The following is a 15,808-nucleotide window of genomic DNA, read 5'->3' as shown; positions in this document are numbered from 1 at the left end:
CCCCTCTTCTTTGAAAACCTAAAATCTACATACCTCTTATATAAGAAGGCTAATCGTAAATGAAGTAACAATGGTCGATGGAAATTGCATTACAACAAATTGCAACCGACATAAAGAAGGTGCACTTTAAATACACGAAATGCAAAAGGGCGGTAGTTACGATAAGAAAAGAAAAACGCAAAGTTATATCCTCACTAGGAGTATAGGTAAATCGTCCCCACTAATTACTTCGAAATCCCCAAATTATGAATCCAATCTCCAAAGATCAATATATACGGAAGATGGCAATTAAAATTTCATCCGTTCTACCTTACGCCTTCAGCCATTTATTTAATTAAGCCACGTGTATTTCGATACGACTTATAAAGGAAAGAAAAGAAAGAAAATACACCGCCAAATACGCTCAAATTGCGTTGTTAAATTCCATAAATTGATGATAAATCGTTACACCCCCTCTCTCCTCCGACAGGAGGGAAACTTTCAAAGTTTTCCGACGATCTAAAAATAAAAAGTACAAAACTGAAATCTTGAAAACCCACCCCGCATGTTAAAGTCATCGCGCCCCTAAAACATCACACCCCCTTCAATTCCAAGCCAATCGAGTCATCTATACACCAAAGGAAACTGAACAACCCCCCATCACCAAAACAGACTTACACCTAAATGATATAGCTGGACAGGTGTAAAAAAGGCCAGTTCAGAAAAACCACAGAAAAGGTCCGACCTGGCCTTCCTTCGCATCCACACAAAACAAAATGTTTGGGTAAAAAAAAAGGTAGCCAGCATCCCCAATACTGCCCAAGGGTCAAGGAAATCGAAAAAATTTCCCCTCCCCATAATTAAAATCCTCAAGAAACCGGTCCCCTAAATATCCCCATACAAACCCAACCTCTGTTACTTAGACAATAGATTGTATCGGAAAAAGGAGAAATCCGATCAATATAAACAAGAAAAAGCACAGTAGTATTGAAAGATAGAGAACAGGAGTATCTTTGAGGGTTTATTTGGAATATAATTATGGTACATTCACTTCTAAAATATTCACCACAGAAAAATCGCTCTAAAAACTTGCTTCAAAAGTCATATTCTTCTTGAGTTTCCTTGAGGGACGAATTTACCGAAGATAGGTTTTCTTGGAGGTAAAAGTTCCCTAATTAGCGAATGTTATTGATGCCACTATTTCGGCGATGAATTTTCCACTTGGCATTAGGGGTCGATTTTTTCCATGGAGACTAGCAATTCAGAATCGAACATTATGCAAATATTTCGGGGCTGAATTTATCAGGTGGCAAGTTTACTTGAGAACCAATCCCAAGCCGTTTCCATCCTGGATTTTCCGCATTAATCAAAATTAATTTATGTATCTTCTTTTAAGAAGAAAAAGTGAACAATTTCTATGGAAGAATAAATGTCGCGCTTCCGGATAAAGGATCTTAAAATTTCTTTTATTTTTGTTTTTTATTTATCTTGATATTTTTCTCTTTTTTATTAATTAACTTCCTCTCTTCTTCATCTATAAATTATTATTGCCATTTATTGCAAATGGCACGCCACTAATCAGTTAAACAACCAACTAATTCATATTAAATTAATTAATATAATTTCAATTTTGTACTCGGGACGTATTCTTTCTTTCAATAAAAATTATTGTTAAGTATTAGGGTTAAGTGGAAGAGCAGATTATGAAACTTCCTATTCATAAATCTCTGACGTTAGTTTTTTATTTCCTATTTAATATAGTCATGAATTCTGTTTATTAGTATGTACAGTGTTATCCTTCAATAAATGACCATTATTATTACTATTAATTTATACGTCTACCGTAACCATATTTTATTTAATGTATTTTTTAATGAAGAAAGGATTGATAACAACAGAATAATAGAATCAGCTTAATCTCCAGTCATTTGTTGGAAGCCTTTTCAATAAAAATCCTTTACTGTTACTGAATGCTTATCGTACCCCAACATTTGAACTAAAAATATGCTAAAAGGAAGTGAATTGATTCAAATTCTGTTGACGTAATCTTTACAACCGCCACATAAAAACTAAATCGAATTGGGGATGATATGGAACTCCAATAACCCCAGAGAACGTTTCGAGATTTTTGCATTTTATTGACGTTTGAGAGATATGTGTCTAAACATCAAAACTTTTGAGTTTATCGAAAACGTAAAATTTAAGTATCGTAAAAAAGGCCCTTAAAACTTTAATATTGATGCCAGATGCAAGTTACGCTTTTCCCTATTAGCTTAGCGCCATCTACTCTGAAAACGTTGAACTTTTTCGCTAAAAGAAATTCTGAAACCGAAGGAGAAACTGGATGCAACGACATCTTCCTTGCATGTACACTATCTATCCCACGGAATCTTTCTTAGATTCTTAAAAATTTGCGAATTCTGAATTAGTTCATAGCTGGTATGATTTTTCTGGCAACTGTAATTTTACATGGAAAGACCGTGTTTTCATATCTGAAAACCGATATTGGATGCGATATTTAGTTTTCTGTAATGAAAAATTCTGAAAATGGTTACAGCATAATAAGCACTAACATTTTATTAGGTAGGTAAGAAAAAGGTAAAATGTAGACGTACTGTATATTTAAAGGCACCTACTTCCTGTGAGTTACAGGAGTAAAGTTGGCGTTGAAAGTAACTACAGGGAGTTGCTACTGTTTCAAAATGCATAGCAAGCGCCACCTAGATCCAGTTCTTTTTACCACCGCGCATTTCGTGTAGACTACATGAAAAACTTAAAGAGAAAACAGTAGGAAGCGTATCTGTTTACATCCCCCGCCTTCAGTAGATGTCGCCACAAGAAAATTTGGCCGATTAGTAAACAACACCAAGGGCCGTATATTTATTCCTTTAAATAGCTCATTTTTTCAATCCCGAAACGAAACTTTATCGAACAAACATTTACTTGAAAAACGAAAACAGAGCAATGAAATAGGGGAAATCCCGACATCCGCTGATAAAATCAGTCATGAATTTCCTACCGCACTCGTTTTAAGTGTTCGAGCAGAAAAATAAAGGATTTTTGGAGAAAATGACTTTTAAAATTGTGATAATTGGTGATAGAAATGTTGGCAAGTCGTCACTGTTGCGCAGATATGCCAAAGGAGAATTTAAGGATTATAATCCGAACAGTTTCCCTCCAATTGTGTAAGTTTTTAAGATTTCAGTATTACGGAAATTAAGTTTCGTTTGTCTTTGATGTGCGATGTACTCATTATAACTAATACCATTACCTGATTCTTTTGAAAGTACCAAAATCTTAAACAGAAACTTGGTTTCAATTTGTGTACTATGTACTCGTACATGATAACAGTAAAAGACTGAGATTTGATTTCTGCTTATTTATATTTATCGACTCCTACACAATAGCAATTGAAAATTGCTATGAAAAATATCTACACGTTTTGAAACTTAAAGGAAATTAAAAAATGACAAATTTACCGCATTTTACATCGATCGGAAACTATTATTCCATATAAGTACTAATTTTGAAATTTGTTGTTCAATACGATTTTGTTCATCTACGAACTCCGGAATTAAAAAATCGTTCCAAATTATCGCACTGACAAATAGACAAAAAGTATGAAATTTTGTTAAATTATAAACTGAATAACCTTAAGGTAGGGATTCTGTTAAACCGTTAACATAACCAGACTATAAAGACAAACTTGAGAAGGATCGTAACTTTTATATGAACCTTTAAGTTCTGAATTTTCGAGTCAAAATACTAGTTGCCGAGGTGAACACCAGAATTTTCTCAATATCGGGTTTAAAATTAGATCTTTCAAAATTTTAAGTTTAATTTTGTAAAATATCCAGTTTGCTAGGCAGAATTTGGGGGATAAGGTCGATATTTATACATTATAGCCAAAATGTTGCAGAATTTCGACTTAAATTTAATAAAATTTCGAAATTCTACTCAATTTTGTCCTTCACCTGAAGATGAAATGCGATTTTCTTTCGGGGAATTTTGTTACATGTCACGTTTAACAAAAAAATTTGCTAAACTTGTTTTTAAATCCTACATCTTTGAATGTAATTATGCTAAATTGTAGTCGGGAAAATAGCCGAATTTCTATTAAAATCTTAAGTAGACATTTAGTTCTATTTCAAATTTAATTCAGATTCTTTGCTCATTACCAAAATCAAATTGACACTTTCAGCTTAATGTCGAAATTTGGAAGCTTGGAGTTTTATTAACTTACAGGTTCAAAATTAAGTTTTTCTTACATTTTAAGTTCCAGTAAAATGGGAAAATTATGATAAATTTCCTAACTTTTCGGTTTTAGAATGGGAAAATCCTATCTGTATTTCGAGTCTAAATTATAGCCAATTTTAAGCGTAAAATGGAAATTTTGTTAAATTTCGAGTTTAACTTTGACGTCTGAGTATTGAGACTTTCAGTCAGGCTTTTGATAAATTTCGTCTTTTTAGTTAAAATTCTTCTAATTTTAAGCTTTTAAAGTAGTTTAACATCGTAGCATGTTGATGAATCTTACTAACCCTTGAGTATAAGCTTTCGGGGTTAACAATGGAATTATTTACACTTTTTTACAATTTAGAGTGTGGTATTCTTTGCAAATTTCAGTGGAAAAGTCGACATTCAGTGGAATTTCCGTTAACATTTAGAGTTTAAGATCTTAATTTATTTAAATTACTGGTTTAAAGTCAAAATTCCGCTTATTAATCACATACCTCCAGATGAAATCGTAAAAAATGTATTGATTCATGCATTGACTCATTACGGATTATGGTTTGCGCAGAGAGTATCCTAGGTCATAAAGATTCACTTATACGTTACGGTTGCCCTATTTACTACCCTTACTTCCTGAATTTTTCAAAATTTCACAGCGTTTGGGACTTCGCCAGCGTTATTAAGTTTTTGATGTTAAACTTTAATTTTTTATAAATCCATTTTTTGGAGTTTTATTCGGAAATTTCTCATTTGCACACATGTTCACTTTTTGGACTTTTTAGAGGTATCGACTACATAAATTGACGGGTTCTGTCGAAATATATTCACCTCCTAATTATATCCTACTAAACGCACCTCGTCTTTTAACATGACTCCATTATATTCAGAATTTAAAGGTAGTTATATTCTTCTTGAATCGCCCTGTATATACATGGTGTATGGAATGGAAGTAAGTGTGTATAAAAGTTTCTAATGTGTATATACGAAATATATACGCGTCATGTAGATCATCATGCTCCGATTTGTGCTTTCAAAATGTCTCGAAAAAAATTGTGATTCGTTCTTTAATCATAGCTCCTTTATTTTTTATGATAGACTGTATAAAAAACCATTTTGTAGGTTTTTGCAAACGCTACAAGGCTATTTACATCAAACGCTTAGTTTTAAAATGAGGTGAGCTTAAAGGGCTAAAACAAGGTAGTGCTCCCATATAAATACACGTTTTAAACGTCTATATCTCACTTCAGTTTTGTCGTACCGAAAATTACCGGCGAGGAAAATATTTGGAATTAAAAATGCTACAATTGGATGCTGTAGCAATTTTTATTTTTACCTCCAGTTATTTTGGAGCGAAGGGCGTTTTTCACAAAACTGCAGAAATTCATTTTTCACTTTTAACTTGAATTATTTCAAAATTAAGACTTTTAAACTGGTCACACTTCTAGAGGGTACTAATAATACGTAATTAAAGAAAACTGGAAAAGGGGCAGGACTAATTGCAATTAGGATGGTAATAAGGGGTTGCCTGCTCTGATTTTTTCGCTGAAAAAAGTACAGATCTACCTTATTTTCAACGTAAGTCACTTAATTTTTATGCTAAAGTTTGTTTTTAAAAAAAAGAAGAAATGTGTTTTAAAATAAAAGAATATTCTACAAGATTTTTGGAAAAATGCATAGGTTTGGCGATATTTGACTGTGAAACTTACTAATTTAGCGTTTGACGAACAAGAGCTAACCTTTAACAAGCCGCAACTCGGTTCGTATTGGTCATACAGCACGTATTAAAAAACCATTTTCTTTGTTTTTTATAAGCGACCATTTTGTTCTGCTTCTGCTTTTAATGCATACTTTTCGAGTTTTTCGCGAATACCCAATTAAAAACATTGATCTTTTCTATGAGAAACTCTTTCATTCGCCAATAACTGGAGAAGTATTAACTTTCCGAAAAAAATGTACACTTTTTGTTTAAAATTAATGTTTCTACCTATTCCTGTTACAATAAAAAATTACCTTCCCCGAGTTGGAGTGCCAAGCACCCCCAGGGCGAAAGCGCCTTTTGGCATGATATAGATTTTTGATCCTCAGGCTATTCCCTACCTACTGTCAAAATTTCAAGTTAATCGATTCATTTTGAAGAAACTGCCAGGGTAAAACCTTCATTTCCCGGACTATAAGATTACTGGATGATCAAAATTTTTTAACTTTCAATTTTCAATTGTATATTCCATTGTTATTTAGTTAGGCACGGCTTGAGAACACTCGCCTCGAAAACGAGCCAAGTTGTGTGTCGAGCTATACTTATTTTTTTAGAGCCGAGTTTACAAAAAGTTTTTCTCGGATCGGCTCGGTTCCATCCCTAGGTGTATATAACAGAAAAATCAATCAATTGGTATACATTTTATTATTATTATCTACAATGGCGGTTCCAACATGACCTCTTCAATGTTAAAGGTATGACCTAAATGGAAAAATTTTACCTTAATTTCCTTTATTCTTAAGTGCGTGGACTTTCAGCCCAAGGTGCTCTACTAGCCCATCCCAAAATCACTATACATTTACAAATCCCATGCCCCAACCAGGGACTCTTAGTACCGAAGATGAGCTTCCACTCCACTACCCTAAATAGATAAAAATATATTTACTAAGAAGCTTGCGGTGAGTATTTCGATTGAAGAATGTAAAAATAACAAAAAAGTTTCTAATAGAATTCTGAGGCTGCAAGTACTTTTCTATAATTATAAGACTTTCTCAAAAGTATTTCTAAAAAGACCTAAGCACATTTAATATTTTTAAAAATATGTGGATTTTTAAGAATATAAAATAGCCTCTATTAAAATTTATAATTGGACTTCTTTAAACTCGTTTCATAAGTTATCTATAAAATTTATTGTTTCTTATAAAGTACGTAGTCAATGATAACGTCCTTTAAACACTACTTAAAGTACATTGCTTAATTGTTTGTACCTAATTTTGTTGATTCTATTACCATGGTTTCTACCTAAACCTAAACCTTTTTTGTTTCATGATATAATAATAATAAAAGACGAATTCGGATAAAATAAGCTTCAATGTTATAAAAACGCTTAAAGTTCACGGCTTAGTATAGTATAGCTTAACGGACCTTTAAACCTTTAAAGCACCTACAGAACACCTGGTTATACTTTAACGTTATCAACAAATTTCATATGAGGGTATGAACACTATTTTGATACACAGAAAGGAGCAATTTGTTTATTTAAGCCGGTATTTTCACTCCAGCGTTAAGTGAATGCTTTTTCCTACAATCTATTGACATTTCCTCACTAGTGCGGGAATTGATCATTGCGCACGCGATTTGATTAATTTTTAAACGATTGTAGGAAAAAAGTTGTTCGTAACATGGGCGTGAAGGTGATTCTGAACCTACCGAAATTCGTACGCTCGTTTTGGCAACATCCTGCTTTCGTTTCGGACTCACTTGTTAGGAAAATAACTATTTTGACTACGGATCCTCAGTCTTATTTCGGGGTCACGTGTTCAACAACAAATTTAAATTTCCTGGGATTACGATAAATTTTGCAGGTGGATTCTTTATCAATATTTTGTAGATTGGGGGCCCAATTGGCAATGTAAGCCAAAAAATGATGAAGGCCCCCTTTGATATCTTCGTTAGTTATGAACCGAATTGCATGAATTTCAAACTGGGCATAGCCAGTGCCATTGTTTAAATACTTAAACAGTGCCAGTACCATATCAAATGGAAAGTCACCGCTTTGGTACTTTTGATTATGTATGTTCTAGTGCCGGACGGGTGGACGTACGGTGTAATCAAATTTCGGACCTCGAGGACATATAGTTCAAAATAAAACACTCTAACTGAGATCTAAAAAAAACCTCTTCTGAATTTTTGCAACTTACAATTGCCAGTAACAATTCCTTTGTGTTGCAGCCCTGAATACATGTACGAAAGCACAGTAACCAACGACAAGACTTCTGAAGTAGCTGTACTGATTGACACTGTTGCTGATGAAGATTATGACGATCTGAGGCCAATAACTTATAATCTCGTAAGTGCGGTTGATTTTATCTGCCTTCTTTAACGAAAGCGGAGCGTCCCACGCTTTCATCCCCAAGCTACCAATTATGATCTAGGACTGTTTTGACCTGTTCCTGTCAGTTAAGTCAAAATTATGCAGAACAGAATTTCCAGAGATGCAGTTTTGGTTAGGAGATAAATATAAGTATGTTTTTGGCCTAAAATTTCAACAATAAACCGATAATTTTGACTTAAAACCTCAAAACTCATTAATTTCTGACTTTAAGCATGGAATAGGTCAATCAATTTTTTATTCAATGCTTTAAGCGTGACATTTTCACTTTCACTGGAAATTTATTGACGTGTATAAATGCAAAAACGGTTTTATATGCCCCCTCTCCCATATGTATTTTCACGTCGAAATAATGTAAAATCTGTCAATCGTTTGTGTTCGGTTCCAGAATTGCAAATTGGTAATTTTTCAAAAATTAAATACCAAATTTTGCCGTGATTCGACTTTTTCTCACTACAATTTAATGGTGTGAGGTAGGAAATTTTTGAAAAAATGCACAAAATCGGAAAAATGAAATACAAGACCTATGTAAATTGGAAATTCTGGATTTAGCACAATTTTTAATATTTTTTAATACGTTCATAGTTTATTTCTCTACCAAAAATGTAACTAAGTATAAAGTGCAAAAAAATTGTTTTTGTTTCTCAAATATCTTTTATGGACCATCTAGAGGGTTTTTGATATGAGAAGACGAGGACGGGTAGATATGCAGTTTTGAAAGGAGTGATACATGAGAATTAATTACATGATTAAACCTTTTTTTTAAACCACAGTTGGGGTATTATCTGATAAGGCCTTACGCCATTTGCAAATTACCTTAAATTTAACTGGAAAAACCATGTTTCTATTACCTATTTCTTATTTTTGAATCTTGGTAATGTTGCACTCATTATGAATAAATATGAGAATTTAGAAGGTACAGTACATATTGGCCATGGGGCATTAAACCGAGAACGGCCTTTTATGATTCGTAGTTTTTCGGTACGTGAATTGACCTTTACCTACGTGGGTCAAATATTTCTATGTCTTTGATCGATTATGTTAAAAGGATATACAAGCAAACCTTAAATTGCCAAGTATACTTAAAATACCATTCCGTTTGTAAAATTCGTAATTTTTAAGAAAATTCGTTCTTACTTACGTAGCACTATTCGATTGCGGGGGTTGTAAATTATGTTGTGAGTCAAATATTTTTATTTCCTTGATCGATTATATTAAAAAAAACTACAAGCAACCCTGAAATTGACAAGTATAAGTAAAATTCCACCCCGTTTCAAAAATTTGCATTTTTTAAGAAAATTCACTCTTATTCTCGTAGCATTATCCTATTGCGGGGGTTGTAAACTTTGTTGTGAATGAAATATTTATGTCTTTGATCGATTATATTAAAAGGATATACAAGCAACCCTTAAATTGCCCAATAAACGTAAAATACCATTCCGTTTGGAAAATTCGTGATTTTTAAGAAAATTCGGTCTTACGTAGCAGTATTCGATTGCGGGGGTTGTACATTATGTTGTGAGTCAAATATTTTTATTTCTTTGATCGATTATATTAAAAAAAAACCACAAGCAACCCTGAAATTGACAAGTATAAAAAATTCCATCCCCTTTCAAAAATTCATATTTTTTAAGAAAATTCGCTCTTACGTAGCAGTATTCGATTGCGGGGGTTGTAAATTATGTTGTGAGTCAAATATTTTTATTTCCTTGATCGATTATATTAAAAAAAAACTACAAGAAACCCTGAAATTGACAAGTATAAGTAAAATTCCACCCCGTTTCAAAAACTCGCATTTTTTAGGAAAATTCACTCTTATTTTCGTAGCATTATTTTATTGCGGGGGTTGTAAACCTTGTTGTGGGTCAAATATTTCTAAGTCTTTGATCGATTATATTAAAAGGATATACAAGCAACTCTTGAATTGCCAAGTATACTTAAAATACCATTCCGTTTGTAAAATTCGTAATTTTTAAGAAAATTCGTTCTCACTTACGTAGCAGTATTCGATTGCGGGGGTTGTAAATTATGTTGTGAGTCAAATATTTTTATTTATTTGATCGATTATATTAAAAAAAACTACAAGCAACCCTGAAATTGGCAAGAATAAGTAAAATTCCACCCCGTTTCAAAAATTCGCTCATATTTACGTAGCATTATTCGATTGCGGGGGTTGTAAACCTTGTTGTGAGTCAAATATTTCTATGTCCCTGATCGATTATATTAAAAAGATATACAAGCAACCCTTAAATTGAAAATGTTTCGGCCCTCTCTACTGCACAGTTGTTTTTGGACGCTGTATAATCGCCAATTAATAAGCGACTTACTGGACAATCACGTAAAGAGGAAGGCAACTGATGTGTTTATCTAAAACTAGACTATAAATTGCGAAGACCTTCAGTGCAGAATCTCTTTGTTGTTTTGCTTTCACATGATGAAACAATCAAAAAACTTACTCAAAATTGTTGTAGTTGGTGATAACAAAGTGGGAAAAACTACATTAATCAGATGGAAAACAAGTGGTTCCTACCAAGATTTAACTGGTCCAAGCGAGTGAGTCAGAATTTGTTTATACCTTAGGCTACTTCGTTCTACATTTGTAGAGTATTTTATCCCACTTCATTTAGTGTTGATAGCAAATTATCGCTAGCTGGCTTTATCACTGATTGTCCCAGCGGAAGTGATTATACGACAATCAGGTCGTGTTTGTATAAAAATGTGCAGAAAATTATCACTGAATATTTCACTTACATTTGTTCTTTTAGGCCAAGGTGATCTTAGTATGCTACTCCGTCGACGATGAGCTCTCCTTTTTTCACGTGGTGCGCAAGTGGGTCCCAGAAATTACTAAGCACCAATCCCGAATTCCATTTATTTTAGTGGGTGAGTTTGGCGCATTGATCAATACTTTGCAATTTTAATGGTGACAGGTACGAAGAGTGACTTAGTGGCGAAAATATCGACAAACGAAGGCAAGCAGTTGGCTGAGAAATTACATGCGGCTGCGTTTCTGGAGTGCTCTTCCAAAGACGGAACCGGAATAAAGGAAGTTTTCACAACAGCTCTTAATATTTATACTCGATCTTTTGCATATAAGCGTAGAAATAAGAGACCATGTAATATTATGTGATTGCGACAATATAATCTAATCAGATTTATGAGTAATGCGCCCATCTCCTAATCCCTGGTGGTTTGACTCATTCAGTGATTATTGGGCATCGTAATGGATCGGCTTAAAGTGGTCATAGTTGGTGATAGTTTCGTTGGAAAAACCAGTTTTACAATGCGACTGGTTAACGATGTCTTCCCAGAGAAGCATGTGCCGACTGTGTATGTGAAAATGTTAACATTAGTCCCAACCAACCAATCGCTCTGTGTTACAGATCGGACAAAAGCAAGGTGGATTTCTCTTTTGAAGGTTTCCGTTTCACAATTGATGTTTTCGATTCCGCCGGTGGAGAAGATTTCCACAGACTGCGCCATTTACTATATCCAATGGTAAGTTTCCAAGTCCATCACTTCCATCCTAAATTTTGCAATTTAGACGGACCTGTTTTTTCTGTGCTTTGCATTGAACGATTTAACCTCCTACAATAACGTCGTAAATTACTGGCTACCAGAATTAAGGCATCATCAACCAAGTGTACCCATTATTTTAATAGGTAAGTGTAAATTTCTGCATTTTGAATCGTAACGGTTTATTTGCAGGAACAAAATCTGATTTAGAACAAACCGTAATGGCCGACTGTAAATCACTCATGCAAAGCTACCCAAAGGTGAAAATCTTACTGAGATGTTCAGCAAAAACCGCCTCAGGTGTACATGACATCGTCGAAGCCGCTGTCGCAATTTGTTTAAGGAAGAGGAAACTAAAACAGAAAAAAAAGTGCATAATTTTGTAATTAGTGTCACCTACTGCGTGTCCCCTACTCTTGATCTAATGATTGGACTTCCTAAATTAAGCCGACCATAAAATGTAAAACTACGTTAAATTTCGAGAGAGTATCGTGCCTCTAATGAATTAACAAGGACAGTTTCGGGTCATCCCTTGAAGGTCTTGATTGAAATTGACAAACTGAAATTAAAAAGTTGTCGTTTTAAACTTAGGTAGGGGGCGAATAAAAGCGAAGCAAAAAATGAGTTTCGAGTTGGAAGTTTCGGAATTAAGACGCAAAAGCAAATCCTTATAAATTGAAGAGCATTTGTAACAAAGGGCTACATTTCTTTTTCATTTCGATTTAAAACAGTCACTTATTGCAGACTTTTCCAATAGGAACGGCATGATTGTAGATTGTACAATGAAATAAAGCGAAGGGTACTTCAAATACTTAATATCAAACTCTGTTGTTTACAGGTATTTCTGCAGTAGCATTAAAGGTGACATGTGGCACTATGATATAAAGACGAACATACTTTAAAAGTTTGATTATAATCAAAGCTGTAGCTTGACTTTTTAATTTCCATGTATCAATGCAAGATAAGCAGCCCTTAATACACTTAAGTGGTGGAAGTCCAGCTTTCATGGGAAATGAAAATGTTTATACAGCTTCCTAGCATCTTTCCAAAAATGTCTTTTCGCTATCTTATCTTCTAGAGTGCTCAAAACACATCCAACACCGCAAATTGCCTATAAAGCGTTAGAAAGCTCTGAAAATATAATGTGGAACCTTGGCTTCTAATGCTTGGAATACTATAAAGGAACCTTTAAAAAACTATGAAAAGAGCTTTTGGTGCTTCTCAAACTCTTAAGAGGCTTTAGAAGCCAATTGATTACAGAGCTTTTCCAGACTTTTCCATTGACTCAGTAAAGCACTTATGTATCTCTGAAATTCGATGCATTAGATTTTTTGAAAGCACTAACCATTATGAACACTTTTTACAGTAATCGAAGTCGAATAGTCTCCAGACTATTGCTTTATAATGCATATCCAGAGCCCTGTAGTATCGTCACAAAGCTGCTTAGACCCTTTCCAGATTTCCTTAGCAATTCCTTTTTCATAGCTTTCAATTCCTTTCTACAGCTTTATAGAATCTATGCTGTAGAGATATCCTAAAAAGTTCCATATCCTTTTTAGATTTCAGAACATTCTAATCCGTTTAGCTCATTTCTTGCTCTAGCACTTTAAATTATTTTTAAAACACTTTATTGGTTGTTCAGTTGTTTGCTCTGATGATGAAAGTTTTACATTTGAACCGCGTACAGTTTATTAAAGCGTGTGGTTTCTTGATAGAATTTTTTAAACCTTCCACATACCATTTTCAGCCCTTAACAGAGCTTTACAGTGCTTATCTAGGAGCATTCTACGTTTTCAAAGCCTTTTAGACTTCCGGAAAGGGTCTAGCTAGAACACTCTACACAGGGTCCCTGTTTTGGGTTTACAGCTACATAGGCACTTTGCCGCCTTATGTGGGGATGTCGCTGCCAGCTGATCACAATTTGAATAAATCAAATTAGAATCAGAAGCCTTCGAAAATCCTTCGAAACCCGACGGATCTTGGGTGCCTCATGAGTTTCAACAATCTCACAGGAGTATATCGAAAAACTAAAGCATCCATATAATCATAAGAAGCTAGGGAACGTGATTGATCTGAAGATTTGTAAAAAATGGAAAGGATCATCTGAATATAATGAAGTCTAAAGAATCGGGGAAATTCAGGAACTGAATTGTCCGAAAAACATTAAAAACTTGAAGAATTTTGTGAACCTAAATTTTTAATCAAAGCAACGGACCAAGAATTATAAGGGGAGTCCGATGTTTCCCGCGAAAAAGCTCGTGCATTTGCACAATTGAAATTATGTAACGTATTATTATTATTATTATTATATCAGAAGGTACCTAAAATATCTAAAAAACCAACAGAGGAATAGTTTGGATCAGAAGAATACAAATAATTATTAGCTAAAGAATATCAAGAGTCTAAAGAACCCAAAGAATCTAAAAAATTATAATTGTAAGAATCTTCTGAATATCCAAAGAAATGTTAAAAGGATAAAAAATGAACGGTCATGCAGTGAAAGATATTAGAAAGAATCAGAAGTTCGAGTAATCCAGAAAAAGTAAAGCATCCCAAGGACGACTCGAAGAATCGATCAAAACTGAAGCATTCCAAGATTTTGAACTAGTAGCCCAATCTTGGAACTGAAATTATAGATTCTACAGGCCACATTCTATTAGAAAATTTTTTTTCCGGGTCGATCTGAGACAATTTTTTCTCGGGCCTCAAAAAAAGGCAGTGTATAACCTTCCATTTTTACCAAAAATCGACTGCACCAAAATTTCTCGGGAAAACATTTTTTTCTTACTAATTTTGGAGCGTAGAATCCAAAACAATTCGTACTTTTTCGATCAGACTTCTCAATCAAAAGTTATAGACTAGAAACCAATTTCGAAAGAAAATTCAAAGGGCTGTAACTTTTGAACTAGTAGCCGAATCTTGGAACTGTTTGAAATTATGGATTCTACAGGCCACATTCTATAAGAAACTTTTTTTTTCGGGTCGATCTGAGACAATTTTTTTTTCGGGCCTCAAAAAAAGGCAGTGTATTTTACCAAAAATCGACTGCACCAAACTTTCTCGGGAAAACATTTTTTCTTCCTAATTTTGGTGCGTAGAATCCAAAACAATTCGTGCTTCTTCGATGAGATTTCTCAATAAAATGTTATAGACTAGAAACCAATTTCGAAAGAAAATTCAAATAAAGGCTGTAACTTTTGAACTAGTAGCCCAATCTTGGAACTGTTTGAAATTATGGATTCTACAGGTCTCATTCTATAAGAAACTTTTTTTTTCGGGTCGATCTGAGACAATTTTTTTTTCGGGCCTCAAAAAAAGGCAGTGTCCTTTTTTACCAAAAATCGACTGCACCAAAATTTCTCGGGAAAACACTTTTTCTTATTAATTTGGGTGCGTAGAATCCAAACAATTCGTACTTTTTCGATCAGACTTCTTAATCAAAAGTTATAGACTAGAAACCAATTTCGAAAGAAAATTCAAAGGGCTGTAACTTTTGACCTAGTAGCCGAATCTTGGAACTGTTTGAAATTATGGATTCTACAGGCCACATTCTATAAGAAATTTTTTTTTCCGGGTCGATCTGAGACTTTTTTTCTCGGGCCTCAAAAAAAGGCATTGTATAACCTTTCTTTTTTACCAAACATCGACTACACTATAAAAAAGCGCTTATATTGTTTGTACTTTGGGGTACACTATAGTGGAATTTTTTGTTAGAATCTCTATTAATTTAAAATAAAATTGTTCAGTATGAAAAATATATAGCATGGATTGTTTATTTCGTTAAATTGTAACATATAACTTTTGCATCATAAATAAAGAAGATCAAGTGACATATTATTTATTGATTTAAAGGTATAATTCAGGTAACGTATCGATTTTAGTCTTGATGAGGTATTTAAATTTGGCGCTTTTTTTGAACACATCGTTCCTAATTTTTCTGGTCACAAATCTATCCAAATTAAGTGTTGGATATTCCAATAGCACATTATTTA

The 15,808-nt window shown here is 33.8% G+C and overlaps 2 protein-coding genes across 4 annotated transcripts; both read left to right on the top strand.

The window, feature by feature from the left end:
• Positions 1 to 2,948: 2,948 nt before the first annotated feature.
• On the top strand, positions 2,949 to 11,465 carry LOC116175014 (cdc42 homolog). Of its 3 annotated transcripts, none has more exons than XM_031493058.1 (4): positions 2,949 to 3,164; positions 8,141 to 8,258; positions 11,066 to 11,179; positions 11,231 to 11,348. In XM_031493058.1, the coding sequence occupies exons 1-4, from the start codon at positions 3,049 to 3,051 to the stop codon at positions 11,246 to 11,248; spliced, it is 366 nt and encodes a 121-aa protein (XP_031348918.1). In that variant the 5' UTR covers positions 2,949 to 3,048; the 3' UTR covers positions 11,249 to 11,348. The 3 variants fall into 3 exon arrangements, with proteins under 3 accessions (XP_031348918.1, XP_031348917.1, XP_031348916.1); XM_031493057.1 differs by having other exon boundaries at positions 2,955 to 3,164; positions 11,066 to 11,183; positions 11,231 to 11,465; XM_031493056.1 differs by lacking the exons at positions 2,949 to 3,164; positions 8,141 to 8,258 and adding exons at positions 10,344 to 10,853; positions 10,904 to 11,018 and having other exon boundaries at positions 11,066 to 11,183; positions 11,231 to 11,465.
• A 21-nt stretch (positions 11,466 to 11,486) lies between these two features.
• On the top strand, positions 11,487 to 12,632 carry LOC116175015 (ras-related protein ced-10-like). The gene is made up of 4 exons (XM_031493059.1): positions 11,487 to 11,630; positions 11,684 to 11,798; positions 11,845 to 11,962; positions 12,009 to 12,632. The coding sequence occupies exons 1-4, from the start codon at positions 11,524 to 11,526 to the stop codon at positions 12,200 to 12,202; spliced, it is 534 nt and encodes a 177-aa protein (XP_031348919.1). The 5' UTR covers positions 11,487 to 11,523; the 3' UTR covers positions 12,203 to 12,632.
• The last annotated feature ends 3,176 nt before the right edge of the window (positions 12,633 to 15,808 follow it).

This window comes from Photinus pyralis, unplaced genomic scaffold (genome assembly GCF_008802855.1).
Source record: "Photinus pyralis isolate 1611_PpyrPB1 unplaced genomic scaffold, Ppyr1.3 Ppyr1.4_LG6, whole genome shotgun sequence".
NCBI lineage: Eukaryota > Metazoa > Arthropoda > Insecta > Coleoptera > Lampyridae > Photinus > Photinus pyralis.
Note: the sequence above shows the minus strand (reverse complement) of the source record. Positions and strands in the feature narration are given on the sequence as shown.

What these genes read in the sequence shown, in the direction of transcription:
- LOC116175015 (XM_031493059.1), top strand. Translation starts at nt 11,524, where the DNA reads ATGGATCGGCTTAAAGTGGTCATAGTTGGTGATAGTTTCGTTGGAAAA. An exon ending in GAGAAGCATGTGCCGACTGT is followed by an intron (nt 11,631 to 11,683) that starts GTATGTGAAAAT and finishes TCTGTGTTACAG; the next exon opens with ATCGGACAAAAGCAAGGTGG. An exon ending in GCCATTTACTATATCCAATG is followed by an intron (nt 11,799 to 11,844) that starts GTAAGTTTCCAA and finishes TTTGCAATTTAG; the next exon opens with ACGGACCTGTTTTTTCTGTG.
- LOC116175014 (XM_031493056.1), top strand. Translation starts at nt 10,732, where the DNA reads ATGATGAAACAATCAAAAAACTTACTCAAAATTGTTGTAGTTGGTGAT. An exon ending in GGTCGTGTTTGTATAAAAAT is followed by an intron (nt 11,019 to 11,065) that starts GTGCAGAAAATT and finishes TTGTTCTTTTAG; the next exon opens with GCCAAGGTGATCTTAGTATG. An exon ending in AATTCCATTTATTTTAGTGG is followed by an intron (nt 11,184 to 11,230) that starts GTGAGTTTGGCG and finishes TAATGGTGACAG; the next exon opens with GTACGAAGAGTGACTTAGTG.